At 49.9% G+C, this 26,463-nt stretch overlaps 1 protein-coding gene and 1 long non-coding RNA gene across 2 annotated transcripts in view; one reads left to right on the top strand and one right to left on the bottom strand.

Moving 5' to 3' along the window:
* Positions 1 to 26,463, top strand: part of LOC122364678 (receptor-type tyrosine-protein phosphatase N2-like) — a 69,516-nt gene that overhangs the window by 23,325 nt on the left and 19,728 nt on the right. Inside the window, exons 4-9 of the mRNA XM_043335289.1 lie at positions 424 to 555; positions 1,162 to 1,330; positions 10,832 to 10,997; positions 11,256 to 11,737; positions 13,825 to 13,939; positions 26,313 to 26,425. Of these exons, the coding sequence (XP_043191224.1) occupies positions 424 to 555; positions 1,162 to 1,330; positions 10,832 to 10,997; positions 11,256 to 11,737; positions 13,825 to 13,939; positions 26,313 to 26,425 (1,177 nt within the window). The remainder of the gene's footprint in view (positions 1 to 423; positions 556 to 1,161; positions 1,331 to 10,831; positions 10,998 to 11,255; positions 11,738 to 13,824; positions 13,940 to 26,312; positions 26,426 to 26,463) is intronic.
* LOC122364679 lies at positions 23,491 to 24,239 on the bottom strand. Its single transcript, XR_006253616.1, has 2 exons — positions 24,083 to 24,239; positions 23,491 to 23,807 (listed from the first exon to the last, which is right to left on the bottom strand). It is a non-coding gene; the product is annotated as an uncharacterized LOC122364679 (long non-coding RNA).

The following is a 26,463-nucleotide window of genomic DNA, read 5'->3' as shown; positions in this document are numbered from 1 at the left end:
CTGAGCTCCATCTATCACCAGGTTCGCCGTCACTTTAAAATAAATCACATTAAATCAAGCTTAGCAGGCATCCAGCACCGAGTTTCGCGATAAAATTGGAAGACTTGGTCCAAAAATATACCACTCGGGTGCGATGGTGGCTGCTCTTGGTGTCAGACAGTTGCCCAGACTTCGAAACATAAGAGGGTAAATAATTAATTGATAAATGCGTAAGCCACATATGCAGCTGTAAAACCTATAGTGGGTAGCCTGGTTTCTCGGAACCTGCTACCTACTTGCCTTGTTCTTGACTGGCCTTTAGTGATGTCTTTATAAAACATTATCCGGTGACCTGAGCCCGCTGACCGACAGCTGACCTCTTTGTCCCGTGACCTGACCAGCGCCCGGTCTGACCTGCCCCGACCCCGTCTGGTCACCGTGCAGATTGGAGCTCTCGCCGGACGAGCTGTCGGAGCTGCCGGCGGTACTGGAGCGGCTGGTGAGCCAGGGCCACCGCTGGTCCCACATCTACACCCAGTGTGTGCTCCAGTCGCGGCTGGCCGAGCTCCAGACCGGGTGAGTCGCCGGCGCGGGCCGGGCCATCCTGTCCTCGGTGACCCGCGCCGCCCGCTGCACAGCGCGCTGTGCCGGCACCTGTCCTGACCCAGTGCCGGGGTGAACAGAGTGCCCGCTCCCGCAGGGTTGGCCGCTGCTGGGCCGATGACCATCAGCGGCCGGCGACCCCCCGGCGAGGCCACTGACTCCCACCGCGTGCGACCACTCCACCCGTCACTGTCAGAGCCCAGAGCCGACCTCCCAACGTCCGGGGCAGCCGCTTCATCACACCAGTCTGGCCGCTTCATCACATCAGTCTGTCTGTACGAGTGGCTGCTTTTGTCTCTGTTTCTTCTGTCTCCGTCTCTGTCACTATCCCTGTCTCTGTCTCTGTCTCTGTCTCTGTCTCTGACATGTCTCTGGGATGGGTCCTAGTGTATCCTTCTCCTCCCCAGGGAGATTAATGTGTTCTTCCCGTCCCCAAGAATCGTTCCAGAATATGTTGGTCCTGTCCTCCTGGGGCGGCCCTGAGTGTGCCCCTCCCCTGTCCCCTGTGACCGGCCCTGAATGTGTCCCACCGGTACCCCAGGGGCCCGTCCTGAGTAGGTATGTCCCACTGCTCTCCAGGGAGCCGTCTGACGCGTCGGCCTGCGAGCTGGTCAACGAGCGGCGTCTGCCGGGTCTGCCGCCCGGCTCTCGGGCCGTACCGGCGCTCCCCGACCTACCGGACCTGGTGGGGCCGCAGCAGGAGCTCGAGCTGACCGCCGGCCGCCGAGACCTCGAGCCGCCGTCCCAGGTCAGTCGGCCAGTCACCCCGGTCACCGCACCGGCCGCCACACGGGGACACGGAGATTAATTAGCAGGGGCCACGGGCCACGGACGACTTATGCTGGTAGTTGACGGTGGGCCGCCGTAAATAAGCAGACATGTTACAGGCGCATTGATGAGAATCATGATTTGCCGGACTAATATTGTGTGCATTGCAGCCATTAGGTACTATTGATTTATTGATGCGCATGAATAGGAAATTGGTGGAGGCGATGACTGCATCCAACGCATGATGTTTTTCTGTCATGGACGGCGGCAAATGGGAACAATAGTGACGAGCTTATAAGGTTACGTACCAGTACCTGGTAAGCATAGCAGGCACATAGCAAGCATACATGCCATTGCACACCGCACAAGTTCCTCTGTCTGGGAGAGCTCCTATGTTTCACTGAAAGCAGTATCACCACCCGCTGTTGGGTGGCGCCGGATGGTCGAGCCATCGATTCCCTGCGATAAGCGCAGGTGACTGATAGCTGCAGAGGTAGCGGTGCACGGCCTGTCGCTGCGCACAGCTCCGACCGTCTCCCCGCGGCGCCACGGCCCGGGACAGGGCCGACAGCGTCTGACGGCCCAACTGGCCGGATCCTAATCCTCCATCACCGCCTCCTCAGAGCGCCATAAAACCGGGCCGGCCAGCCGACCATATGGCGTCGGCCGCCCGCCGCCGCCCTCAGGTCGATACGGTGTCAGAGGAGCGACTCCCTCTGCCCACGTTCCAGCTGAAATGTCAGCCGATGGTGGGACGGGCGCGGCGGCGACTCGGGTGCTCCTCCGAGCGCCGATCCATACCGCGGCCGGCGCGGTGGGGGAACACCAGAACACCAGTCCGTGTACTGACAGCGGAGAACACTGCGATAGGTGACGGCGCGGCGGGGAGCACCGACGATACGGTGGCAGGACCCAGTCCAAGAGTTCTGAATATGTCCAGTACCTACTCATAAGGTAGCTTGGAAAATATTTAGATGGATCACTTGCCATTATATTGATGACAATCGGATTCCAATTTTTTGGTACACCGATACCAAATCAATACCAGCTCTTGTCATTTGGTATTTCGAATAGGGCTTTTTTGGTATTTTATTGGTTTAGTTAAGCCTCCATGATGTATAAAATGTACTATATACTTGGTAAAAGTCGGTATTTTCAACACCGTCTCATATTGGTTTAGTTTTTGGTATTTTATCATGGCTTTGGTCGATATTTGGTTTGGTACGGTTTCTAAATGATCTGCAATTGACATCACTACTTACCAGAGATGTGAAGATAAGTTTGCACTCTCTCATCCTCTCAGAGGTGAGTTTACAAAGTTGCTGATGCGCGTCATCAGAGCCAAATCTGGTACTCTCTGAAAGGCTTTATCAGCCAATTGGGGGCGACAGCGGATAGCTCTTGGAATGACGTTACAACCGGCTCACCATCCCGGGCTCGCCAGCCAGCCAATAACAGTCGAGGCAGCGATGGCTGCAAGCTTATTGAAACGTGACCTGGCTCGGCAGAGTCCAGGTGCACGATACATTTTTATTCGCCTACGTTTATAAGAGGTTGCTGTGCGAAAAGTCAGTTGAGTTGAAGAATGTGGACATTTTGTTGGAAGTGCAGGCCACCGCGGGAAATGGAAACCTCTCCTCCTACCTACGGCCCACCGCCCTAGCCGCCAAGGGTCCACAGCTGCAACATTTTGGTACCGTCGTTGGTTTATACGGAGATATGGTTATTTTGAAATACCAATGAAAAATAGCGAATTTCAAAAATAGGAGCCGCTAAATGTGCCACTTGTAGTAATACTTCGGCACGCCAGAGTCTCTGTGGTCTCTGTCAAGTCTCTGTGGAAAAACGATAGACCTCCGTGATGGCCTGAATTAGCCTTCGCCCCAGTGGGGGGGGGGGGGCATATGTTACCACCCTGTCGCGTTTTTTGCGTGTGAATAAAAAACCGCGGCGCGTAGCGCCGCGCCGCTTGGGGTAGCTTTTGGTACATCGATTTTGGACAATGTGTGAAATTTTTGACCCCAGGTCATGTCAGGTCAGGTCACCAGGTCAAGTTAACTGACCAAGCCTAAAAAAAAGTTTGCAATCATGTCCAGCCTGCAGTGTTTGTCAGAAAGGTTTCAAACTTGGTGGATTGCATGCTGTTATGGGCGCCTACAATTTGTATATCTCGGATTTTTTATATCTGTGACCTAAGGTCAGGTCAGTGGCGAAACCTTTCCATTACAAGTCAATGGAGAAAAATGAAAATGCCTCTAGATCCGTGTGTACGCATCGGAACAGTCCAAATATTTCAGAATCACAATGATTTAGTCCACTCGTGATGACCAAGGTGTCATTTTTGCTGATAGCCTCTAGACAGGTCATCCGAGGTCACTTGAGGCTACAAACAGTTTTTTGCCAATAACTCGCGATTGGAAAGAGATAGAACGCTAGGGTTGGTCTCATTGTGTTTGCCTTGTTGAGATGCATCGACTGATATGCAACATGACCTTTTCCGGTAAGGTCATGACCTTGACCTGAGGTCAAATTTTCAAGTTGACCTTTCAAGGTCAACTTATAGTTCATTCGACGCGTCTCGGCGAGAGGAACACGATTCTGGCAATAGAAATGTCGTGGCTTTTTGTAGTCGAAAGTTATTGTCGAAAAACACTTTTCGTAAAAACAGCTATTTTTGGACTTTTTGCCCTCTGGAGGCCAAACCGTTGACCTGAGGTCAATATTGATAATGACCTTTTCAAAAGAAGAGTTCAAAAGCTATCGATTGCTCTTTCCTGCGTTATTCTAGCTACCATAGTTCCTGAGATAGCGGCATGTTTTCTGAAAAATATCATGACAATTGGCAAATTTTGACCTTTGATGACCTCTGGTGACCCCAATATTGCTCTAAGGTGAAAAATGACTGAAATACTTTCAAACGTACGCATTGAGAGCTATCGACTGCTTTTTACCGCGTCTTTCTAGCCCTCTTAGTTTTTGAGTTAGAGGTGGGTGGTAACATATGCCCCCCCTCACTAGGGCGAAGTTGGCTGAGACCGCCACTGGGGCGCGGGTTAGGCACTCGTCTTGTATGTATATAAGTACCTACACGGTATGTTAGAAATCGTAGCATATAGAGTCTTCCTGTGTGTGCGTGTATGTGTGTGTGTGTGTGTGTTGTTGTTCGACTGGTCTCTGTTCCTGCATGCTTATACCCGACTCAGACTCTGGGCAGTAATCGCCACGCCATGTGTGGATCGCCCATGATCGTAAATACAATACAATACAATACAATACAGAGAGGTGTGGCGGCGGCCGCCATTTGTTCATCTTTCCATGGTCTTTTTTAGTTATCCGTGTGGTTTGAATGGCCTGGTGGCTTCTCACGGTCCCGAAAAGTACGTCCCCTTGCGGTCCATATGGTCCGTATGGTTCGCATGTCCTGCGCCCCGTCTGGCCCGTACGCTCCATCTGCTCTGTATGCCCCTCTGTAGGCTCCGTGTGGATTGTTTTGGTTCGTATGATCCGTGTGCTCCGTGTGACCGCTGGGTCGGTATCAGCGGGTCCATATGGTCCGTGTGGTGGAACTGGCCGGCCGTGGGCGGTCGGCGTGGGCCGCGTCCGCCCGCCGCCCACGCCGCCGCCCACCGCCGGCGGCGGCCATCGATTCAGCAGCGCGCGCCGCGGCCTGCGGCGGCCGGACCCACGCAACACTGCGACAAAAACACCCCCGACAGAATTAACACCGAGCCCCGTCACCCGAAATAGACCGGCGCGCAATACAATACGCAGGGCAAGGGGTATACACCATCAAAGGGGTATTAGGATAATTAACAACACAGACACTGCGAGTTGGGGTCACTGGCCGCGGTGAGTACCGGCAGCACGCAGCCGTTATAGACTCGCCTGCCGACCAACACCACTGGTCACTGGACAGGCGTCAGTTCCAGCAGAACAGCAGTGATGGTCGCTGCACCAGTCAGTGGTCAGTGTCGACAGCAGGAGTCTCCCCAAGTCCCGGAGTGATGCCTGTCAGTTTCACCGTTTGCCTGGTCGTTGCTCCAGTATAACCTCTTCCCCGATCATCGGCTGTCTGTCGAGCCGCACATTCCGTTCGCCCCGGCCATCCGGTGGATGCTATAACCGCGCCGCCCTCCGGTCCCCACTCGAGCTCGTCTCCCGCTACCGCCCAGTCCATCCGCCGGTGGATGTCAGGGGGCCTCTGACGGCCAAGTGAACGAGCCTCCCGTGATGAAATGACCAGCATTCAGCGTGAAAGGCAGACGAATGCGGCCAACACAGCATCATCCCAGCTGAAATGATTGCACATTCCCAGGCCTCTTGCAGTTCTGATGTTTTCCTGGAATGTTCACTCGATATTACTTTGCTTGTCTGCCATATGGCCCAAAAGGAAACAGTTATCATACTCAAGGCACTGTTCAGCTGGTATGTTGGCCGTGTAGGTAACTGAAATAATTAGTTGCGTGTTACGTTGAAACGTTTTAAGGCCATATGCAATATACATGAAAAACGCATATAGTCTTTAAAAACAACTGAACTATCAAACTGAGCCAACAGACCGGACCACCGGCCACCTTTTGCCTTTTGCCTCTTTCAAGGCTGACACTCAAACAACGGGCATCTGATATTATATTGTTGGACGATGGGTATGAACGGAAACAGCTTGACGGAGGTGTTTTCCCCGGAATCCAGGCGTGTATTAACGCATTTACGGATGTAGAAAAGTGGTTTTATATGCTGTGAGGGCATATCTAAGCAATGCATGATAAAAAAACCAACTAACAAAGTCCCCTAAAAACAAATGATTGTCATTAAGGCTGTTTATTTTTATGCAAAGAAAACGGCAAAATTTGTGAATTTCGGAAGGTGCAGGCGCCATGGGAGGGATAACGTGAAACGTCCCAAATACCTTGCATCTAGGGGCTGAGGTTGAAAGTTGAAATGGTTGGTATTTCTGTTGCCCGCTTCAACAATATTGTGCTAAAGTTTCAACTGCGAGGGTAGCAATTGACTTTTTTACGTAAGTATCTTTAACGGCTTAAAAAATTGATCCAGGATGATGATATCAAGCACTACTAATACCTACTATAGAACAAAACCCTTTGAGAGATAGTGGAGGGGCTAAGTAATTGATGTGACGCTTGAATAGGTATGCGAGCGTCCAATGATACACTCCAGTTACAGTAGCAAGAACAGAGGTACTTCGTAGCTTGAGTTGTGATGTGCCGCTTTACTTTGGTCCCATATTATATCTGTCACAGCTTCACAAGATAGCAGAAGCATTCAACGCCTAGAATGATGCTACGCCGCACGACCCTTGTTGGCTATATCCGTCACAAGATGGCAGTAGCGGTCGGCGCCTGAGTGATGCTGTGCCGCACGAACTTAGTTGGCTTTATCCGCCACAAGATGGCAGTAACATTCAGCGCCTAGAATGATGCTGCGCCGCAGGTCTTAGTTTGTTATATCTGCCACAAGATGGCAGTAGTATTCAACGCCTAGTGATGCTGTGCCGCATGACCCTAGTTTGCTGTATCCGCCACAAGATGGCAGTAAAGGTCAGAGCCTGAGTGACGCTGTGCCGCAATACATACTTTAGTTCGATATATCCGTCACAAGATGGCAGCAGTACTTTGCGCCTAGAGTAACGCTGTGCCGCAGTACATTTTCAATCTAGCGATTCCGCTATTAGCTTGAAGCTACCAAACTGGTATTCTATGACGGGAAACATGAGCGGAGTGTACTGTGGATTACCTATATTTGAGCTATTTTGTGTGGTGTGTGACGCCGATTTAGATGTTTAAAATTGAAATTCATTGAGGCTCATTTTGCTGTATGCTTGTTTACCATGTTGTTTCTGCTGCCACGGAATTATGCATATACTCTGTTCCGTTTCAAGTTTGCAGCCGAAGTGCCCTGCTGAAGGCAGTGCGTGATTTCTGTAGATACATCTCTTGCATTTTGAGACGCAAATTCTTGAGCGGAGGAGCGATCTGCCGAAGAAACTCCGACTGCAAGCTTGATATGGAACAGACTATAGGCACCTATATCACAGCACCCTTTGGCGGCGAGCAGCAGAGTACCTCAACCATCAGTCAAACGCTGGCGAACAATACCTTCCTACGAGACGAGACTCCGCTTATATTGGAACTTTGACCGACCCCAATAGCCCTGGGCTACAGAGACGCATATTGCTGAAGGCAGCAAAACTGCATATTTACGTCTGGACAACGAGTTGCGTTGGAGAGGCCGGAAATAGTGGCGATTTCAGGACCGCAAGAATGGACCGTCATTGGAATGATTCTTTTTTAAACCGTGGACTGTTTTCAGCCGGAATTTAATAGTTACTACAAAATATTTTGTAATTACGTTTCCACCAAGAATGAATGCCATCAGGGCTAAATTTTTACTTGTATTGCATTTTGTCAAGAAGCATATAGTGCTGTTATATTGCAGTTTTAGCGCGTTTGTTACAAAATATGAAGCGAATAAGCGTCAGTGTAGTTCATTAGTGCCACGGTATATAGAGAACTTTTAGTGCCAGAAGTTAACTTGAGGGGAAGCTATGCTAATTGCTCTTGTCCATCCACTAAAATTTATTAAATATTTTGCTTTGTGTATTCCAAAAGGAGAGGGAACTATTTCATTTGTGCCTTCATGTCAGAATTGATGGTGGATCATTAAATTTTCAACGCAGTTTACAAACAAGCATTTGGTCTTTCTCGTATATAAGCAGTGGCTAAGAAAAGGTTGATCAATCCTGAAGTTCAGTCATCGTACCTCAACTTGGCAGCAAGATCCCCCAAGGACAGAGGATATATTGTATACATGTCCTGTAAATCAAAGAAACAAGCATTTGGTCTTTCTCGTATATAAGCAGTGGCTAAGAAAAGGTTGATCAATCCTGAAGTTAAGTCATCGTACCTCAACTTGGCAGCAAGATCCCCCAAGGACAGAGGATATATTGTATACCTAATCAAAACATTTTTGTGCCTGCAAAGGCTTAAGTTATCTGTGGTGTGTTCGGAGTTAGGCCATATGGCCGTTTTTGTTGTATGTTTATGTGGAGATTGAATATAACTGTGACCCTGTGCTTGTTTGTATACTTACTATGGTCAAACAGGGAACAGCACATTCACATAACATACTCACCTAGCACCTAACTCATAGCTGTACCCTGCAGGATCTGTACTTGTTCATGTCTCGAGCATTAACAAAGCACTAAAGTAGCTAAGTAATCATTTCCCACATTTCTGAGCATCTAACATGACATACAGCAGTGCAGAGCAGCTTCAGAGAAGAAACACTTTAAATGCACAGACTCACACCAGCCACCCAATGAGCCAGTTCCTCAGTTGACTGTTTCCCTGGATGCAGCTTGGCAATGTGAGCTAACTTTTGGCAAGTTGAAGGTTAGCAGGTAAGATTGAGTTAGGGTGAGTACCTACCTATAACTGGGTGCTACTGCTATGCAGGTCTTGGGTAGGCTGCAAATATGTGTGATGATTGAGGCTAGGTCAGCTGTCAGGCTAGTCAGGAGTATGCTCATTGCTCAGGTCACATTTTTATGGACACTTGGCAAATTGAAAAACTAACAATCTAATCTAAGCTAACCCGACTAAACATGGCACAACTACTGACTATAGGAACTAAGCACCTACCTACTTGTGCATACATCTCATACCATGTCAAAGTAGAGTTCCTTGGTGGAAGATTACCCTCAGTACTTTTTATCCCAGCCCTGTGAAGAAAACTAATACTTCAAAGCTCTGAGTCACTGCTGGCCATCCACAGGAAGAAACGCTGAGACTGAGAGCTTTGCCATTGTATATTGGACCAATAATCACTATCACGAATGACTATGAACACATTATATGATCACATCGTTGCATGGATTGTCACATTGACAATTCTACTATAATCCTTTTTTCAAGAAATACAGTGATGATTAACATCAAAATCAACATAAAGTGGATTTAGTGATCCAAGCTTTCTCCTCCAGTAGCAATAGAATGATCGCATGTTTCATTTGCCAGACACTGAGTAGGTACCTAATGCACATTACAATCTGCATAGCATGAAGCATCTAAGCTGCCCAAGTCCATTCATTCTAGATTTTTAACTTGAAAGTTAGCACTAATTTATCTTGCTGTTGTAAGTTATCATTCAATATCCATACCAATACATCAATATGCGCTCACCAGTCAACATTTTCTGGCATGATCCTGCTCAGCGTGCTCTTCAGTAGGTATTGCTCCAAGGTCTGCAATATTATAGCTTGTTTTTGGCCAATAAGCTCTTTTAATTTTACTTTTTCTTGCTGATATATGAGCCCGATCACCTTGCGTTTATCAACCAAAATTTCATAACTTGTTCAACTTGATATTGATATTGCTCAGGAGTCAGGACCTCTGTCAGCCTCCTGGATACTTCGGATTGTTTTCAGTCAACATGCTTCTTAAATATGATATAAGTCAATATTCAAAACATCCAACAAAACGACGTACAAGAGTAAGAAAACCACCAGATAAACTAAAAAATGGCCTTGAAACAGAGCCAAGTGGTGCTCCATTTGTTTGTTTACAATGATTGTAGTGTTGATGTATTTTTAGGACTCTGAACGTCGGCTTATAAAAAATGAAACGTTTTTGCAAAAGTTGTAAGGCAAGTAATATTTATCTGAAAGAACTAAAATATTCAAAAGCCAAACACTATGAAATACATGAATCGGAACGAAAAAGTAACCCAAAAATCCAGCCTAATCACCGGCTCCTAAAACTGCAACAAAATCAGCACTTTTCCCCGCAACTCGTTGTCCAGACGTAAATATGCAGCAAAACTAATCGCACCGAACTATGTGCAATTAGACGCACAGATATTAAGCGAAAATCGCTCAGTACTCATACTCACCCATCTAAAACGATTATTAGTCCCGGGTTCTCATGCGCTACGTGATGATAGTATTCATTGCGAGATATATAAATTGTTAATCGTTTGTAATCGTTTGGATGGTTGGCATGAGTGAAGACATTATAGTCAAAATTGATGTGAAAATGAGATATATAAAAAAGATATAAAAAATGAGATATATAAAAACGACAATATTACCCAAATACATAATAAAAATTTAAATAATATTGTCGCTTTTCATATGTTTATATTCGTCATTGATAACATACATGGATAACATGTTACCAATTTTGGCGCATCAGGCTCAAACCTCAGCGGTCAGTACAGGTGTATCCATAGGATGGATCTGGGTCTGACCTTGCCTTCTCTGTCCTGAAAAGGACCCTCTTTTGCCTGAGATGGACCCTCTGCAGTGTCGCCGTCATCAGGACTGGACGGACCCCCAGCCCGTCCACAGGACAGCTGACGGACCCCCAGCCCGTCCGCTGGTGGGCGTCCAGCGCCCGTCTGCAGGCGGCGGTGACAGTTCACAGCGCCTCAATACTGACGCAGACGTCGGGTCCGTCCCCAGGACACCGTCGCCGACGAGGCGCTCGTGAGGTTCGGCCCGGCAGAAAGCGAGTTCATCGAGGAGCTCTACCTGCCCGCCACCTACCGGGACGACGGCGAAGCTCTAGTGCCCGACCTGGACCAGCCGATCCCGCTCGAATGGCTTGCTGATGACTACGATCTGGAAGGTAGCATCACTTACATAATTGCAACTGTGTAGCCATCATCAGCTAGGCAAAAGCAAGTAACATCGTTATCGAATAATGTCCACTCTTTTGTGCGCCTGGTTTTCGGTAGATATTAATTTCACGGATGTGTTTCAATTATGCATAGACGGCAAAGGACCCGTCCGTCTGAAGTCAGATGGTGCTAAGTCTCTGCCACCCTGTTCTCCGGGTCCCGCACCCCCTGTCCCAGCTGACCCTCTCGTCTCGCCTGACCCGCAGAGCTGGCGCGGGACGGCCTGGAGCCGGCCGCGGCCGGCGTGCTGCTGCCCTCGGCCATGAAGCGCTCGTCGCCGGTCGAGTACGACTTGGGGCCGCTGCCGGCCGACTCGCAGATCCACCAGCTGGCGCAGCTGGTGCGCTCCGTGGACCGGCAGCTGCAGCGGGCCGGCGGCGGCGGCGGCGGAGCGCTCGACGAGCTGGAGCGCCAGGCCGCCGCCGACTCGCCCGCCGAGATCGTACTGGACCTGGGGCCGGCGGACGAGACGGCCGAGTACCCCTCCGACTACGACGGCGACTACGGCGACTACGGCGGCGACTACGGCGACTACGGCGACCTGGAGCCGATCCCGCTGAGCGTGCGCTCCGACCCCGAGTTCCGGCGCGCCGAGCGGCTCGATATAAAAAAGCCCGGCCCCTGGTTCGGCGTCAACAACTTCGCCTTCGACTATGACTTCGACGGAAAGGCGCCCGTGCCGGACCAGGTAAATATAAAAAAAAAACGCAACAATCGCGAAACAATATCAGAGTGGCATGTGTAATATGTCAGTGCGTCGAAGGAACACAGTCTGTCGTTCGATTGACCTTTGCCGCGCGTACATATGCACATTTATGAACCAATACCTATGCAAGCGGTTACCCATGCGCTTAGTGATGGTCACCGTCAGAACTGCACCGATAAATCATTTCCTACCACATTCCAAACGAATAGCCTTAGCTGTCAATGCTGTAACAGAAAGTTGAACGGTCGAAATGGTCACATGGATATGGACACATACATCTATATTACTATTTGAGGAGGGTGCGTCTGTCCGTTACCGAGGTCCCGACTTGGTGGTGCTTTGCGTGGACTACAGGCCAGATCGTTGCACCTAGCCCGGTGAAATTTGCACAACTTATAGATCAAGGATGCGCGACGTGCCTTTGAAGGGTCTCAGCTCGATCGGATTGATAGGGAACGCGTGGCGCGTGCTCAAAAAGTGCAAATTCGCGTCATAGACTTTACATGTATAAATCGGTGTGCGAAATCGGGCGAAAACGGCTAATTTTGGCCGACACGGGTCCGATCCCCGTGCAATATCTAGGTGACCAGGGGTCCGACCGGCACGGGGAAAACAGCATCGTGTAGAGAATCGAACGGGCTATCGAATGGTGTGCGTTGCAGAGGATAGCACGCGCACGTGCACCGGGGAGGGCACTTTTATTTGAAAAATTGACGTTTTGGACGGATTTGGGAATTCATATTATTTTTAGGTGACCGTCAGACGGAGCGAGTTGAAACAACGCCTATTGGCAAGAGGAATTTACTGTATGCCTGGCCTATTCAAATACATTAGCCAGAGGGGTGTGGTAATAACTGGTGTAAGCAAGTTGACCACGGTCAAAAACGAATTACCAAGTCAACATTTTGGGATGGCCTCGTTCAAAAAACGGCTAAGAGCTTCGGTCTAGACAATTATTTTATCGTTGGCATACAGTAAAATACATACCAAACTCGGCCGGTGATAAATTTTCAAGACCTCAGTCCTTACTGATTTTTGAACTCGGCCTTCGGCCTCGTTCAAAAATTCAGTAAGGACCTCGGTCTTGAAAATTCATTTACACCGGCCTCGTTCAGTATTATATAGTACCGCCTCTCATGGAAAAATTGTGAAAAGCTGATTGATCCAAATCAAGGTGGTACAAATCACGGGAGAAAATGGTGTTTGTCAATTTTGTGCCACTTTATTAATCACACGGGTTTTGCTCAATGATCTGATCTCTCTGGCAATTAAAAATGGCACCGTTGGAAAGAGCATTCAATTCTGTCCAAGGTTAAGTCTTCATTTTTGCATGATGAGCAAGAGTATGCTTAAAAATGTAAATTTTCCAAACCATTGCATCGTCATTTTTAGCGAAATTCATCGATGGCCCTCAAAAGACTTCACGCCAGTTTTCGAATCATTCTAAAGTAGAACGCATGATAATACGACACGGGCACCTCGATGCGATGTATCTTTTTATTACAAAATGCTTGGCCGTCAAAAAGCAATCGAACGAAATGGATATAGTTCGTTTTTTCTAAGTTCGACCCTCACTGTAAACATCTTTTTGAACATAGCACGAGAATTGCTAGCTGAATTACTTAGAAAACTGGCTAGCGCACATTGTACTGGAGACAAGAATAATATTTTCCAAATAAGATTTTTAACACCGATGATATACCGTTCTGTTAAACGCCGTGCGATCTATTGATCAGTTCATTTATAATTTCTGACCAGACGTCTATCCCTGTGGGGTTGTATATAAAGGCAAATACGAGCTAGCAGTCTGGAAAATAAGAGCCAGGGAGAAATAATTTTGAGTAAAATTAATCGTCTGTGAAATCAATGTGCGTCAGTCAGTTTTCTCAGTAATTCAGCCAGCGATTCTCGTGCTGTGTTCAAAGAGACGATTACAGTGAGGGTCGAACTTAAGAAAAACGAACTATACCAGCCAAATCGACACAGACCAACCCAATACCCACGGGTCTAAAATAACCCTTCTTCGCGTTGCGGAGCACGCGGGTAACCCTAGTATGAAACTATTTCAGGAGATCAATCCGATGGAATCGCTGCCGATCGAGCCGATGGAACAGGAGCCAATGGAGTCGATGGAACAGGAGTCGGCCCAGTCACCGCCACCGGAGCCCCGCCTCTCAGCCGGAGGTGAGACACAGCCCCGCCTCTCAGCCGGAGGTGAGACACAGTCCCGCCCTAGACACAGCCCCGCTTCTCAGTGGGACATGAGGCACAACCTCGCCCCTCAATGGGAGGTGAGACACAGTCCAGCCTCTCAGTGGGAGGAGTGAGGTAAGGGCCTATCAGCCTCGAAAACAGTCACTGTGCCACACAGCGGCATTCTCCGATAGATCTACTCGCGCCGTCTCGGATGAAATGCTCGTCCAGGCCGAAACAGAGGGTTTGAGGGCCGTTGGGCTAATGAGAAGCATTTGGGAGTCCTGAGTAGAAATCAGAGTGATTTGTGATCCATTTTACGGATGTGATAATCGTATGAAGGGTGACAGCGAATGCAGAAAACAGCCTCGAACTGTAAGCCGAAGCGTCAGTTTAAACGTCCCGGTATGGTCACGTCATGCGTGGCTTTCGGTGTCATTACAGCTGACAACACCAACCGGCTACCAGCTAGCAGCTTTTTTGCGATGATAACGATCTAGAACAAATTTCACAATCTTACCTGGACACTTAACTTTTGTACTGCTGAAAGCAGAGTGATAATGCATTGCATTCAATATGTACTGAATGCAATATGCAATATTTTAAATATGCTGCATTATATATTGAATGAATGAGGCGTCATTACATTCAATTGAATTCTATCACACACGCCGTGAGTATGTAATGCCGCAGCGACGCGCCTGCCTCCCGGGTGCCGGGGCAGCTCTCCCGTGTGATCCGCCGGCTCTGTGGTGATTTGTATTGGAGCCGGGCGCTGTTTACGGTCCGTGGTAATCTGGCCCGGTAAGCCGCCGCCGCTCCCTGCGCCCTCCCCGCGCACCGACGCGCAAACACCCGCGGACGGCACGTGCCGCGGGGCTCCCGTTCGGGGCGGCACGTGCTGCCGGCGGCGCCACGTGTTGGCGAGCGCCCGCCATATGATGTCGGGAAATGATGTCCCAGTGTGACAGAGGCCCGATATCGGACTGCGGACAGATTTGTCTGAAAACAACAGCCCGCGCTGCCGATACTGGTGGATCAGTTTTACATCTTGCAGTGTTTCAGCCAGGCCTTTATCATACTGACAACTTATATGTAAAAGTCTAAAATTATAATTTTACGTTTTTATATAGGCCATCAAAAGTTACAAATGCGCGCGTTTTGATAAAAGAACGTAGGGATTACCAAAATAAACTTTTAACTTAAATAACTGCAAAATATATAAACGGGGTTATCACTGCTAGTGCAAGCAAAACTGCTTCATTCAGGAAACTAATATTTTTTGTGCAACCATCTCATGCCTCTGGTAATAAGCGATTTCCAGAGCATGACACTAATTTCATGACTTTTGTTTTAAAAAATTGAACTTTCCGGTGGATAAAAACTCTTTCTTGGGCATGCTGCCATGTAATTTCGATTGTCCAGTGATTTTTATATTTTGCGTGCTTATCAATAAATATTTACAAATACTGCAAGCCCTCACGCCTATATCATGATTATGACTAGTTACAACATACCTACATCATAAATGTAATATAGGTACATGTTCTCTGCGGAGACTCTTGAGGACTGCCAGAGCGCGAGTTAAGAAAGCTTGAGCTCGTAATGGTGAAGTATTCCATTTGGTAATCGACCATACGAGTGGTTGCCATCGAAGCCCCGATTGTTCGCGTGAATTAGAATGGATAGTCGCACATTTATTCAGTGGCGAATCCAGGGGGGCAAAATGGGCATTTGCCCCCCCCCCCCCCACGGCATAATTTTAACATTACGCCTATGGACGAGGCATGGAAAGAATCGATAAATTGTTATGGTTTGCCCACCCCCCCCCCCCAAAAAAAAAACCTCTGAGCTGGATCCGCCTCTGCGTTTATTCTAGATTCTATTTTCTAGAGCGGGTAGCAGGCAGCAGGTTCACAGGCGGAACTCTTGCTGTATCAGTGCGTGCACCCCGATCTCGGCGGTACTGGCGATCTCAGGCCGATCGGACGGCACTTTGCTCTCCCCGCTCGGCGACCGCACCTTCAGCTCGCCGGCGCCGGCGCCATCACCGGGCCCGCCGCCTCCGAGCTGTGTGTACAAATTAGCCCCGCCGCGCCGGCGATTTGTCGTCGATCGCGGTGCGTAACCATGGAAACCGGGCCAAACAGCGCGCCGAGCTGGGAATAGTCTGAATGGTGCGCGGTAATCTCCTGCGGGGGATAAAAGCCGGGGTACCTGACACAGAGCTGGGATACCTGACATGTAGTCGGGATACCTGACTGACATGGAGCCGGGATACCCGACATGGAGGCAGACAAACTGACATGAAGATGGAAAACCTGATATGGAGTTGAGATACCTGACATGGAGTCGGGATAACTGATATGGAGCTGAGATACCTGGATACGGCATTGGAGTCATACAGCCCGACATGGAGCCGTGCTTGTTGCGGGGCACCATGGGGTATTGGTGGTGAATAGGGCTAGCCTAAATGTTTCTGACATCTAGACAGGGAAAGTCAACAGGTGTGCATTTGCAAAAACTGCACGGCAGCGGCCACTGACGTCAGCTCGGCTTGCTCCGGCTGCCGCCCTGTCAGCGGCTCGTATGTATGTAGTGTACGTATAGGTACATATCGGAGCCGCGGTCCTGTCAGCAGCGGTATACCTATCGCAGCTGCCGCCAACGGCGACCGACGTCGTGCGGAGCGTGTCGCACACACCTCGGCAGAGGAGGGAGGGAGGGAGGGAGGGTGACGGCAGAAGCGGGACATGTCGTCGCTACATGACGCCCCAAGAGGCTCAGAGACCCGCACGGCCCTGGCCCCGAACTCGGAAAGGGGGGAGGCTGACACACAAGGCCTGACCTCACTCAGCGCAGTATGTGCAGCTGCACGTGGGGTAGCACAGGCACGAAACCCGCGGCACGCACAAAGTTCGTGACAACTGACAAACATTTATGCTCACCTCAGCTTCATATCAGCAAAATTATACAGGCTTAGAAAACGTGAAAGTGGTGTGAAAACATCGTCAGAATGCTAGGAAGCAGAGTTTCAGCAATCAAGGTAGATCCATCTGATACAAATTTGTTCGATTGATGATTTCTGTATTTATCGCCCACCCGATCAAGTTAGGTCGAGTCGCGCCAGGTCAAGTCCTTTCGCGGCGGTCCCGGTCAGTTCAAACCAGATTGGGTCAGACTGGGCTGTGGTGGGTCAGATCAGGCTGGATATGAATGGGACAAGGGCTGGGTCAGACCGGGTCAGATCAGTCTAGGTCAGGTCAAACCAGGACTGCGTCATATCAGGGATGGGTCAGACCAGGGTCAGGTCGGTCTGTGTCAGGTCAGATCAGGTCAGGTCAGTCCAGGTCAGGTCAGACCGAATCAGACCGAATCAGGCCAGATTAAGTCAGACCAGGGCTACGTCAGTCCAGGTCCGGTCAGTCCGGGCCGGGTCAGACCGGGTCAGGTCAGTCCGGGCCGGGTCAGGCCGGGTCAGGTCAGTACGGGTCAGGTCAGACCCGGGGTCAGGCCGGAATGTGCTGCAGGTCAGTTCCTGCCGCCCCGGTCCACCCAGGCCGCGGCCGCCGTCACTGCGCCTGAAACACCTGTTACCGTCTCGGCGCGGGGCTGACACCCGCCAGGGGGGGGGGGGGGGTAGGACGGGGCGGCGCCTTTTTGCCGACGCCGCTGTCGACCGCCGCCTTCAGTCCTGTGCAGCGCGCGGCGCGACTGTGGCGGGCGGAGCGGCTGCCAGCCACCACCTGGCCCGTATAACGTGGGTCCCGGAGCCATAGGCGAGACGTTTACTGAGTGCAGTGCTGGGGTGGATAGTGGATGTTGTGGACTGTGGACAACATTATACTGTGGACTGACGACGCCGCTCTGGTTACTAGACAGAACTCCAGTGGACTGAGAGCGGTGCTCCTGAGTAGTGTGAACCTCCTGTGAACTGCACCACTGTGAACTGTGACTTTATCGGGAGGTTCTGAGCTCTGAGCCGCGGATGGTGAGCTGTGGACCGTAGCCGTCCTTGTGGACCGGAGTTATGGGAGGCTAAGCTGACCTCAGTGACCTAACCTGTGCTCCGAGTATGATGCGCGCGCTGAGGCTGCCCGTCCCGGTGCGGGCGCCACCTGTCCCCCTTCTACTACTGCTGCTGCTATTGTTTGACCGGACAGGGGCAAGCCCAGCCTATGGGTGGGAGACCCTGCCAGCCCTCCGCGCAACAGGTGCGCTACTCTACCCTCACACCGCACACAGCAAAGTAACACCTTCATATCTGAACACAAACCTATCATCCACTTTTACTGCAACTGCTGATTATTTGTCCGATCAGCAGGCATGCTGTGGATATCAGTCTACACTCAGACAATTATGTTCAGCTTTCTGATAGCGTCCATTTTCATATGCGAATGATGCAGCTAACTGCAAATAAACCGCTTATAATTCCAACGGCAAGTCGTGGACGCAGCCACTGGCGGTCCCAGGGGGGGGGGGGCCACGGGGGCCATGGCCCCCCCCCTTTGGTGCTGAAAGGTGGGGCCATACTATCTTTTGGCCCCACCTTTCAGATCGAACAAAAGTCCTAGAAAAGCTTTTCGTATGTTTCATTTTCTTTCTTGCGCCATCAAAGGACGTAAATTTCACTCATGAGGGCTCAGTTTCGCATTCTGTCAATTTGGTGGTCAGCGTCGCTGGCACCGGTTCACGAGTATGGCCGGATCTTATATGGAATATCAGCGTGGATTTACTTGAGGCTCTCGTAGGTCCAGCAATGGCTGGCATGAGACCCTCTTCGGCAGTGGTGGGTGGGCCCTGCTAAAGGAGATTGGCTCTAAGACACTAAAGTAAGACCTCATGGGTTGGTGCTGTGCACCTCAGAAGCCCGGTAGTGACGCCGTATGCCGGCTTGGTTTCTTAAGGATTAGCGTGGGAACTCCGGGACCTGCATAGAGTTTGCATGAGCTAGTATGTAATCTCAGAGGCATGTGTGTAATGTGTACACAGTGGCGGTCGCGGGGGGGGGGGGGCATCAGGGCCATGCCCCCCCCAAGGTCAATAAAGGGGGCCATCATATCATTTGCCCCCCCCCCCCTCAAACAACCAATGGGCCCCCATATAGGTGTATGGGGCCCTGGCAATTATTCGATCGTCACGAAGCTAAAAAAAAAAACCACGCCCAGCTATTAATATAGCTCCCACACCGGTCTTTGAGCGTCCTACACTGACCTCTGAGGGAACTTCAGTGGCGGTCAAGTGCCCACGTTGACCGCTAAGAGCCTACATCAACCTCTGTTGTTGCGGTCGAAGACTGGGGACAAGACTAATAGCTCCTAGCATCCATTAATAACGGAGGAACTCAATACGGAAGAAGCTATTAAGGATTGGCAATCAAGACACGTAGAGTAAAATCAGTTGCTCTTCAACTTGCTGTAAATATTGCTCTGATGCATGCTGCATGAAGTGCATGAGTCTGCACGTCACACAAGGTCAAACAAGTGACCCTGCAAAGCTGTCTCTGGGTCTTCATCAGCTTCTGCAAAGCTTCTGTGCCTGTTCAGGGAGTACTTGCTCTGCCGCTGAGCACTGGGTCCTGTCTGTCTCCCTGTCGTGGTCCTGTCTGCACCTTGCATGCCTGCACAGCCTGCATTACTCACAAAATGCCACTAAACAGAACACCACCAAGGTCCCGCCCAAATGGTAAAACTCCAACAAACCAGAATCCGTCCCCGGATCATGTGAGTACGGTGGCTAATACAATTGGCCTCCTACCCCTTGATGTTGGCACCAGTGTTTCTCCTACGGTTGTACGAGCTAACCATGGGGGCAATCTCAACCCCTCCATCTGTCCAGGCGGACCAGGCAACTTGACGTGCCACCTGGAAGTGAAAGACTCCCAGCAAGGGGTCCAATGCGATCTTTGTGGAAACTGGTTTCATGCATTTTGCCAAGATATAGCCAAAGCCGCCTACAATGCACTGAAAAGATATGATGTACTGTCATTTATCTGTGACTCATGCCGAAAACTTCCAAATCTCGGCAAACTTCAGCCCAGGTCTTGCATGAGTGAGTCAGCTATGCAAACAGAGAATTGTCAGGACCAACTCCAGCCAGCAAACAATGACCTTCTAACTGAACTAATTAAGAAGGTGGACAACCTTGAACTGGCAGTGAAAAATCATTTGACAGCAGGCACTGCTGCAGATCAAGGAAGCCTGCCCCCATCTGAGAAGCAAACACTCTCTGCAAGAGATGGCCCAACATATGCAGAGAAACTAAGGGGGCCCCACTTGCAACCTCACCCCCCACAAACACATAGTAGCTACCCTTCCCAGGGTGCACCTCAGATGATTCAGCAAGCAACAGATAACTACCGTAGAGTCGTTCGTGAAGAGCTTCGAGAACTAGAAGAACGCAAGAAACGTCAAAACTCTCTGGTCATTAGGGGCCTCAGGGCTAAGACTGCAGCTGAGGCAGCCGCCAAGTTTGGCGAAATATCAGAGCTTCTGATAGGTGAGAAAGTTGTGCTTTCTGAGGCATGTCAAATCAAGAATGATGCAGATCTATACCGGGGAAACGTCCACAACGTCAGACAAAGAAATCTGTTACTTGAACACGCACGAGAACTCAAGTACACCTCTTACTCACATGTATTCATCCGAAAAGATCTGACCTATACCCAGCGTCAAGAGCTTCAACAAAGGCTGGCAACTCGGCCACAGCAGAGTGAGTGGCACCAGACAGCACCCCGCCAAGCCCAACATCCAACAGCTGGTGGTACAACAACAGTGTCAAACATGCCCAACGCTCAACACCAACCAGATACTGAGCCATCAGAGACACCTGGTGAGCACTCAAGTACAGAAGAAACTGTTCCAAAACAGCTCGAAACAGGCCCCCCTCCCCGTCCACCAAGGGACCAAGGGATCACGGCCACTGAAGCTCCAGCCTTTCAAGCGGCTCCCACTCAGCCAGACCCCCCTCGAAGTAACAGCCCACCCAGGAACTCGGGAAACTGAGATGGCATGGCCAAACTAGCCACACTCAAGTTTTAAACTTTGCACATTGTAATGTAAATGGCCTGTGCACCAAGTTAAACGTTCTTCAACACATCCTCAATATGCATGACACCACTGACATACTGCTAATATCAGAAACTCACCTAACTCCAGACGTTGGAGATGCTGTTGTAAGAATACCTGGTTATTCACTTCTGCGCAATGATAGTGGGGGCTCAAGTATACATGGTGTTTGCGCATACATCTCTGAAAGACTTCAAGTTGAGGATGTTGATTCATCTTACCCCAATGTCATCATATTTCATCTGTCCGCCCTGGAATTGCATGTGGTTGCAGTATACAGGCCACCCTCGAACTCACCGGAACAGAATGACATGCTAATGGCATTCCTGCGTCAAATATGTACTGGCAAAGAACTCATTCTCATTGGAGATTTGAATCTACCGACCATCACTTGGTCACTTGATTCTATGAAGCCCATCTCTTCATCAGACTCGAAGTTTTTGGACTTGTTTGACACACTTGGACTCACCCAGTGGATCCATGAGGCAACATTTCCACGATCAGGGAACATACTGGACTTGATTTTGACAACAGAATCAGACAGGATAAATGAAGTAGAGGTGAGGCCCCCACCACCTGGCTGTGACCACTGCAGTATCCACTGTCAGTACACATTCGACAAAGAAATTTGCTCATCATCACACGCACCTGGTCACATACTCTGGCACAAAGGACAATACAATAATATCAACAACGTCCTCAGCGAGGTGGATTGGGATGTTGAACTTGCGCACCTGAACGCAGAAGAGGCCTTCAACAGGCTCCTTCAAGTCCTACAGCCACTGATACGCCAATATATCCCCATTTCTAATCGCAACAAACCAAAGAGCAAAGTCCCCTGGAAGACTAATCCTCCGACATCTCTCAAGACGAGACGTACCAGGGCATGGCAACAATACAAGCGTGCTAGATCTCTACATGGTCGTAAATCGCACATCACTCAAGATCTCCTCTCTTCATTTATGCGAATCAATAAGGAGCTTCACCTCTTCACTTTCTACTCGCAAGTGGAATATGAAAAGTCGCTACTTCTGAAGATGAAGGAGAACCCAAAGCTACTACATGCTCACCTCCGCAGCAAGAAGAAGTTCCGCTCCTCAGTAGGACCAATTCGACTTCCTGACAGCACCACAACTGACAGTCCAACTGAGATGGCAGAATGTTTTGCCGAAGCTTTCGCCAGTGTGTATCGACCTGAAGTGCCGTCACACCCAGCACCTCACCAACAGTGTGATGGAGCACTTGAATCCGTCGATTTCGACTCTGCGGAGGTGAAGAAGGTGCTGATGGATCTCGACGTGAATTCTGCTATGGGCCCAGACGGTCTTCATCCCCGTTTTCTGAAAGAGTGTGCAGCTCACCTGGCTCGCCCTCTATCCAGGATATTTCATCTCTCACTGGAAGAAGGATCACTCCCCTCACTCTGGAAGCTATCGATCGTGGTACCAATCTTCAAGAAGGGGTCTCACGTCGATCCCTTGAACTACCGGCCGATCTGTTTGCCATCAGTCCCCGCAAAATGCCTGGAAAGACTGATCTCTAATGGTTTGAACATCTTCCTCAATGAAAACAACATCTTCATCGATCACCAATTTGGTTTTCGACCAGGGATGTCTACGGAGGACCAGCTTCTGTCCACTTACGAGTATATATCAAGTGAGATCGACAAAGGGAAAATAGTTGATCTTATCCTCTTCGACTTTGCAAAAGCATTCGACGTTGTCTGTCACCATATTCTGCTAGACAAGCTTGGGCACATAGGCATCGGGGGAGACCTTCTAAGGTGGCTCAAAGAATTTCTATGTGACAGATCGATGCAAGTGGTCGTCAAAGATGCGTACAGCGCACCAAGATACGTCAAAAGTGGTGTACCCCAAGGGTCAGTCCTCGGCCCAGTTCTTTTTCTAATATATATTAACCACATCGCGACAAACCTTAAATGCCACTACAAGATATTCGCAGACGATCTCAAAATATACACATGCATTGATAGTTCGAACATCGGCCGTGACACTGCAAGTCTGCAATCTGATATCAACCTTCTCCACGCAACCGCCAAGTCATGGGGATTACACATGAATTCAAAGAAGTGTGTCACTCTTTGTTTCAAGAGACGCTCACACATCTTGGATAGACCCAGCTATACCCTCGATGGACGTCAACTTCCCGATTCAGTCGCCCAGGTTGATCTTGGAATACTCGTTGACGACCAACTGAAGTTTCATGAACACAGCAGAACAGTGACAAGGAAAGCCGGCGGCGTAGCCCACAACCTCCTGAAAGGCACAGTATGTAGAGAACCTGAATTTATGATACACATACTTAAAACGCACATCAGGCCTATTCTGGAATATGCGTCGCCTGTCTGGAACACTGGATATGTCCAGGACAGGAAAAGGCTGGAATCAGTGCAAAGGCTATGGACCCGCCAGATAAAGGGACTTGAAGGCAAAGAGTATGGGGACAGGCTACGAACGCTCGACCTTTACTCCATAAAGGGACGACTACTGAGGGCTGACCTGATCAAATGCTGGAAAATCTTCAACGGAAACTGTCCAATACAACCTGCAGATCTATGGGATATCTCCCGTGACACTCGTACAAGAGGTCATCCGTTCAAAATCCGAGTGAGCCGCAGTCAAGTTGACGCCAGAGCCCGCTTCTTCTCCCAGCGTGTCGTCCAAGACTGGAACTCCCTGCCGACCTGGGTGGTCACATCCAAGACACTGAAGGAGTTCAAGTCTGCCTTGGGAACCTGTCTCGGAAGTCGACTATTTGATTATCTCCAGTAGCTGAAAAAGAAACACACCCAATCAATCCTGCCTGTCCCTGGTAGGCGCCCCCTCTTATCAAGCAAGAGTGGGGTTATACGCGCCAGGGACTCCCATCCCCGCCCTTGTTCCTAATTCCCTCCCCAAATCCTCACTATCTTGTCTATCCATTCTGATCCATCTCATTCTCTATATGTTACTCACTTCATCGCACATCTTAGTCAACACTTCTTTTGTTGTTGCAAATTGCACAAAGACTACCTCCATCAGCAACAACTACACCCAAGCAGACGTACCATTCCAACCCTTAACAATTGCACAGTCCAGTTCTGAATGTCCTGCTTATCTATTGTCCGGGTTGGCACGTCTCTCTTCGACACGGTTTCCTGTCTCTAATAACCCTACCACCATCTGGGCAATGAGCAAGGAAACCTAACAGGTGAGTTCAACAGGTGAGTTCTGAGACCCCACATCTGGCCTATGAGGGCCCCTAACAGGCCTCAGGGGTCCCAACCGGCGTCTGAGGGTCTCACACCGGTCTCTGGTGGCCTTATTTCTGTCTGTGGTGTCCCAAGACGAACCTTAAGGTGCCAATGAGGGCCCCGCACTGGCTGCTGAAGACCCGATGCCGGCCTCTAAGGGCCTGCATTGGCATTTGAGGAGGGCCCATCTTGGCCTTTGAGGGCCCTCTGCTGGCCTCTGGGGTCCAACGACGGCTCATGCCGGTCTTTTAGGGCCCCACGCTGACCTCTGAGGGCCCATGTTGGCCTGTAATAACCCACATTAGCCTCTGAGAGCCCAACTCGGTCACTGATTGTCTCAAACTACTGGCCTTTGTAGTTTGCAGGCCCTGTACTGGTCTCTGAGGGCCCTAAACTGGCCTCTACGTGAAAACATATATGGGTGGGTTTCTGAAGATCAGAGGGCTCACGCTGTCTCCGGCACAGCCTTACGTTGGTCCTGATCGAGATTACTTTGCGTCCTGATGGTCCGGCGCAGATTCCCTCATATTTCGACGTCGGGACCCCATGAGCCGGTGTGGGTCCTGGGGCTGGCAGAGACTGATGAAGTCCTTAGGGCTCAGGGCCAGTCTTTTTAGCAGTAAGACTAGGCAGGTTGATTGAGCCCCAATAGAGCCGCTGCGAAGCCCCGCAGGAGTCGCGCGCGGCCCTCAGATGCCAATTTTGAAAGCTCGGAACCTGTGGGGGGTCTCCAGAGGTCGGTCGGTGTACCTACTCTCTCCCGCCGCCACACAACTACAGGGTGAGCCATAAAGATTTACCCATCGAAAACTTAACTTTGTTTCAAGGCGCGCTGACATAGCTATGTGATCTTTTACATGCATATAACAACGTCATCTTCTAACTAATAAATGTAGTCTGTTTTCTGTATGCTGGCATTCTTCTATGTTACGCGCCCGAGACGCGAGAGCACTATGGCACGCGGCCACCGCACCGTCTTTTCACTTATTTTCCTCGATCACCCATGCTATAACAATGCTGCGCCGTATGTCATTTGCGGTGTTTCAGGGACTCGGTAGAGTCGGGTTTTCAGGATATTTCAGTTTGCGAAGGCCGTGGGGCTGAAGTCGGGGATAAATTGTGCCCAGCATTCTTTAGACCAAGGAGTGTTCAGCAGCCCACACCCAGTGGTGATTCCTGAATTTTAGGAGCGGCGGATGTGCGTTAAGACGACCTCGCATTTCAGGAGCGTAGCAGAGGCAGTGGACGAGCATATACAAAATGAGCTACACTGTCAAGATTGGAGACAAATTTGCGACATATATGCAAAAGATGGCATACCTACGCCAACCCGTTTGGAAATAAAGTGAATTTATCGATGGGTAAATCTTTATGGCTCACCCTGTAGGTATGTTACCTATATGAGTAAATGTCATAGTCTGAAAATGCTCTCTGGGTTTCACATGCTTGTTCAAAGCAAGAGGTATCTGTACTTTTCCGAATTGTTTTATAGTGGTAAGGTCATGAATCCGCGTGCCTGACCTTCCAGTATACCTATGCTACACCGATCCGTCGTCATGGTGCAGTGGGCCGACCGGTGGAAGCACCGTGGGACGGGAAATGGAACTGGTGATTTTGCCTTAAATTGAGCTTAAAAATTTCACGCAAGAATCAGATGGATGAAGCATAAGTAATGCCAACTGCGCGGCACCTCGTGGACGTAAAAAATTAGCCGATCACCCCCCCCCCCCCCCTCCCGGTGACGGATAAATGTTATGTCCCGCGAGTGTGACTTTGGCCCCCCCTTTTGCTAGCGGCTGCGACCGCCAGTGGACGCAGCTATAAGTAGGAAATGTATCAACGCCAGCCAGTCATACTTGCCCGTTGTATATTCTGATAGCAAAAGGTCAATGGCATCCAAACACTTGAAATTATACTGTACGTACAATTCATTTAGAAATATTATAAAAGGCAGCATGAGTAGGTACTTGCTTATATAAACATCAGAGCATTGACATTACTTCGGTTAGGCATATTCCATGACGCCCCTGTCTGCGGCTTTCAGAGGACGCCTTCTCGGTGGACAGCGAGTCGCGGCGAGTGGACAGGGTGGCAGAGGACGTCAACCCGAGCCCGGAGACCACGCCGAGCGGCGCGCCGCCCTCCCAGCAGTCCCAGGTGGGTCCTCCCGCCGCCCCACACCCGCCCCACAGAGC

Source organism: Amphibalanus amphitrite, unplaced genomic scaffold, assembly GCF_019059575.1.
Source record: "Amphibalanus amphitrite isolate SeventyFive unplaced genomic scaffold, NRLGWU_Aamphi_draft 000691F_arrow, whole genome shotgun sequence".
Taxonomy (NCBI): Eukaryota; Metazoa; Arthropoda; class Thecostraca; order Balanomorpha; family Balanidae; genus Amphibalanus; species Amphibalanus amphitrite.
This window is presented reverse-complemented; position numbering and strand designations above follow the sequence as displayed.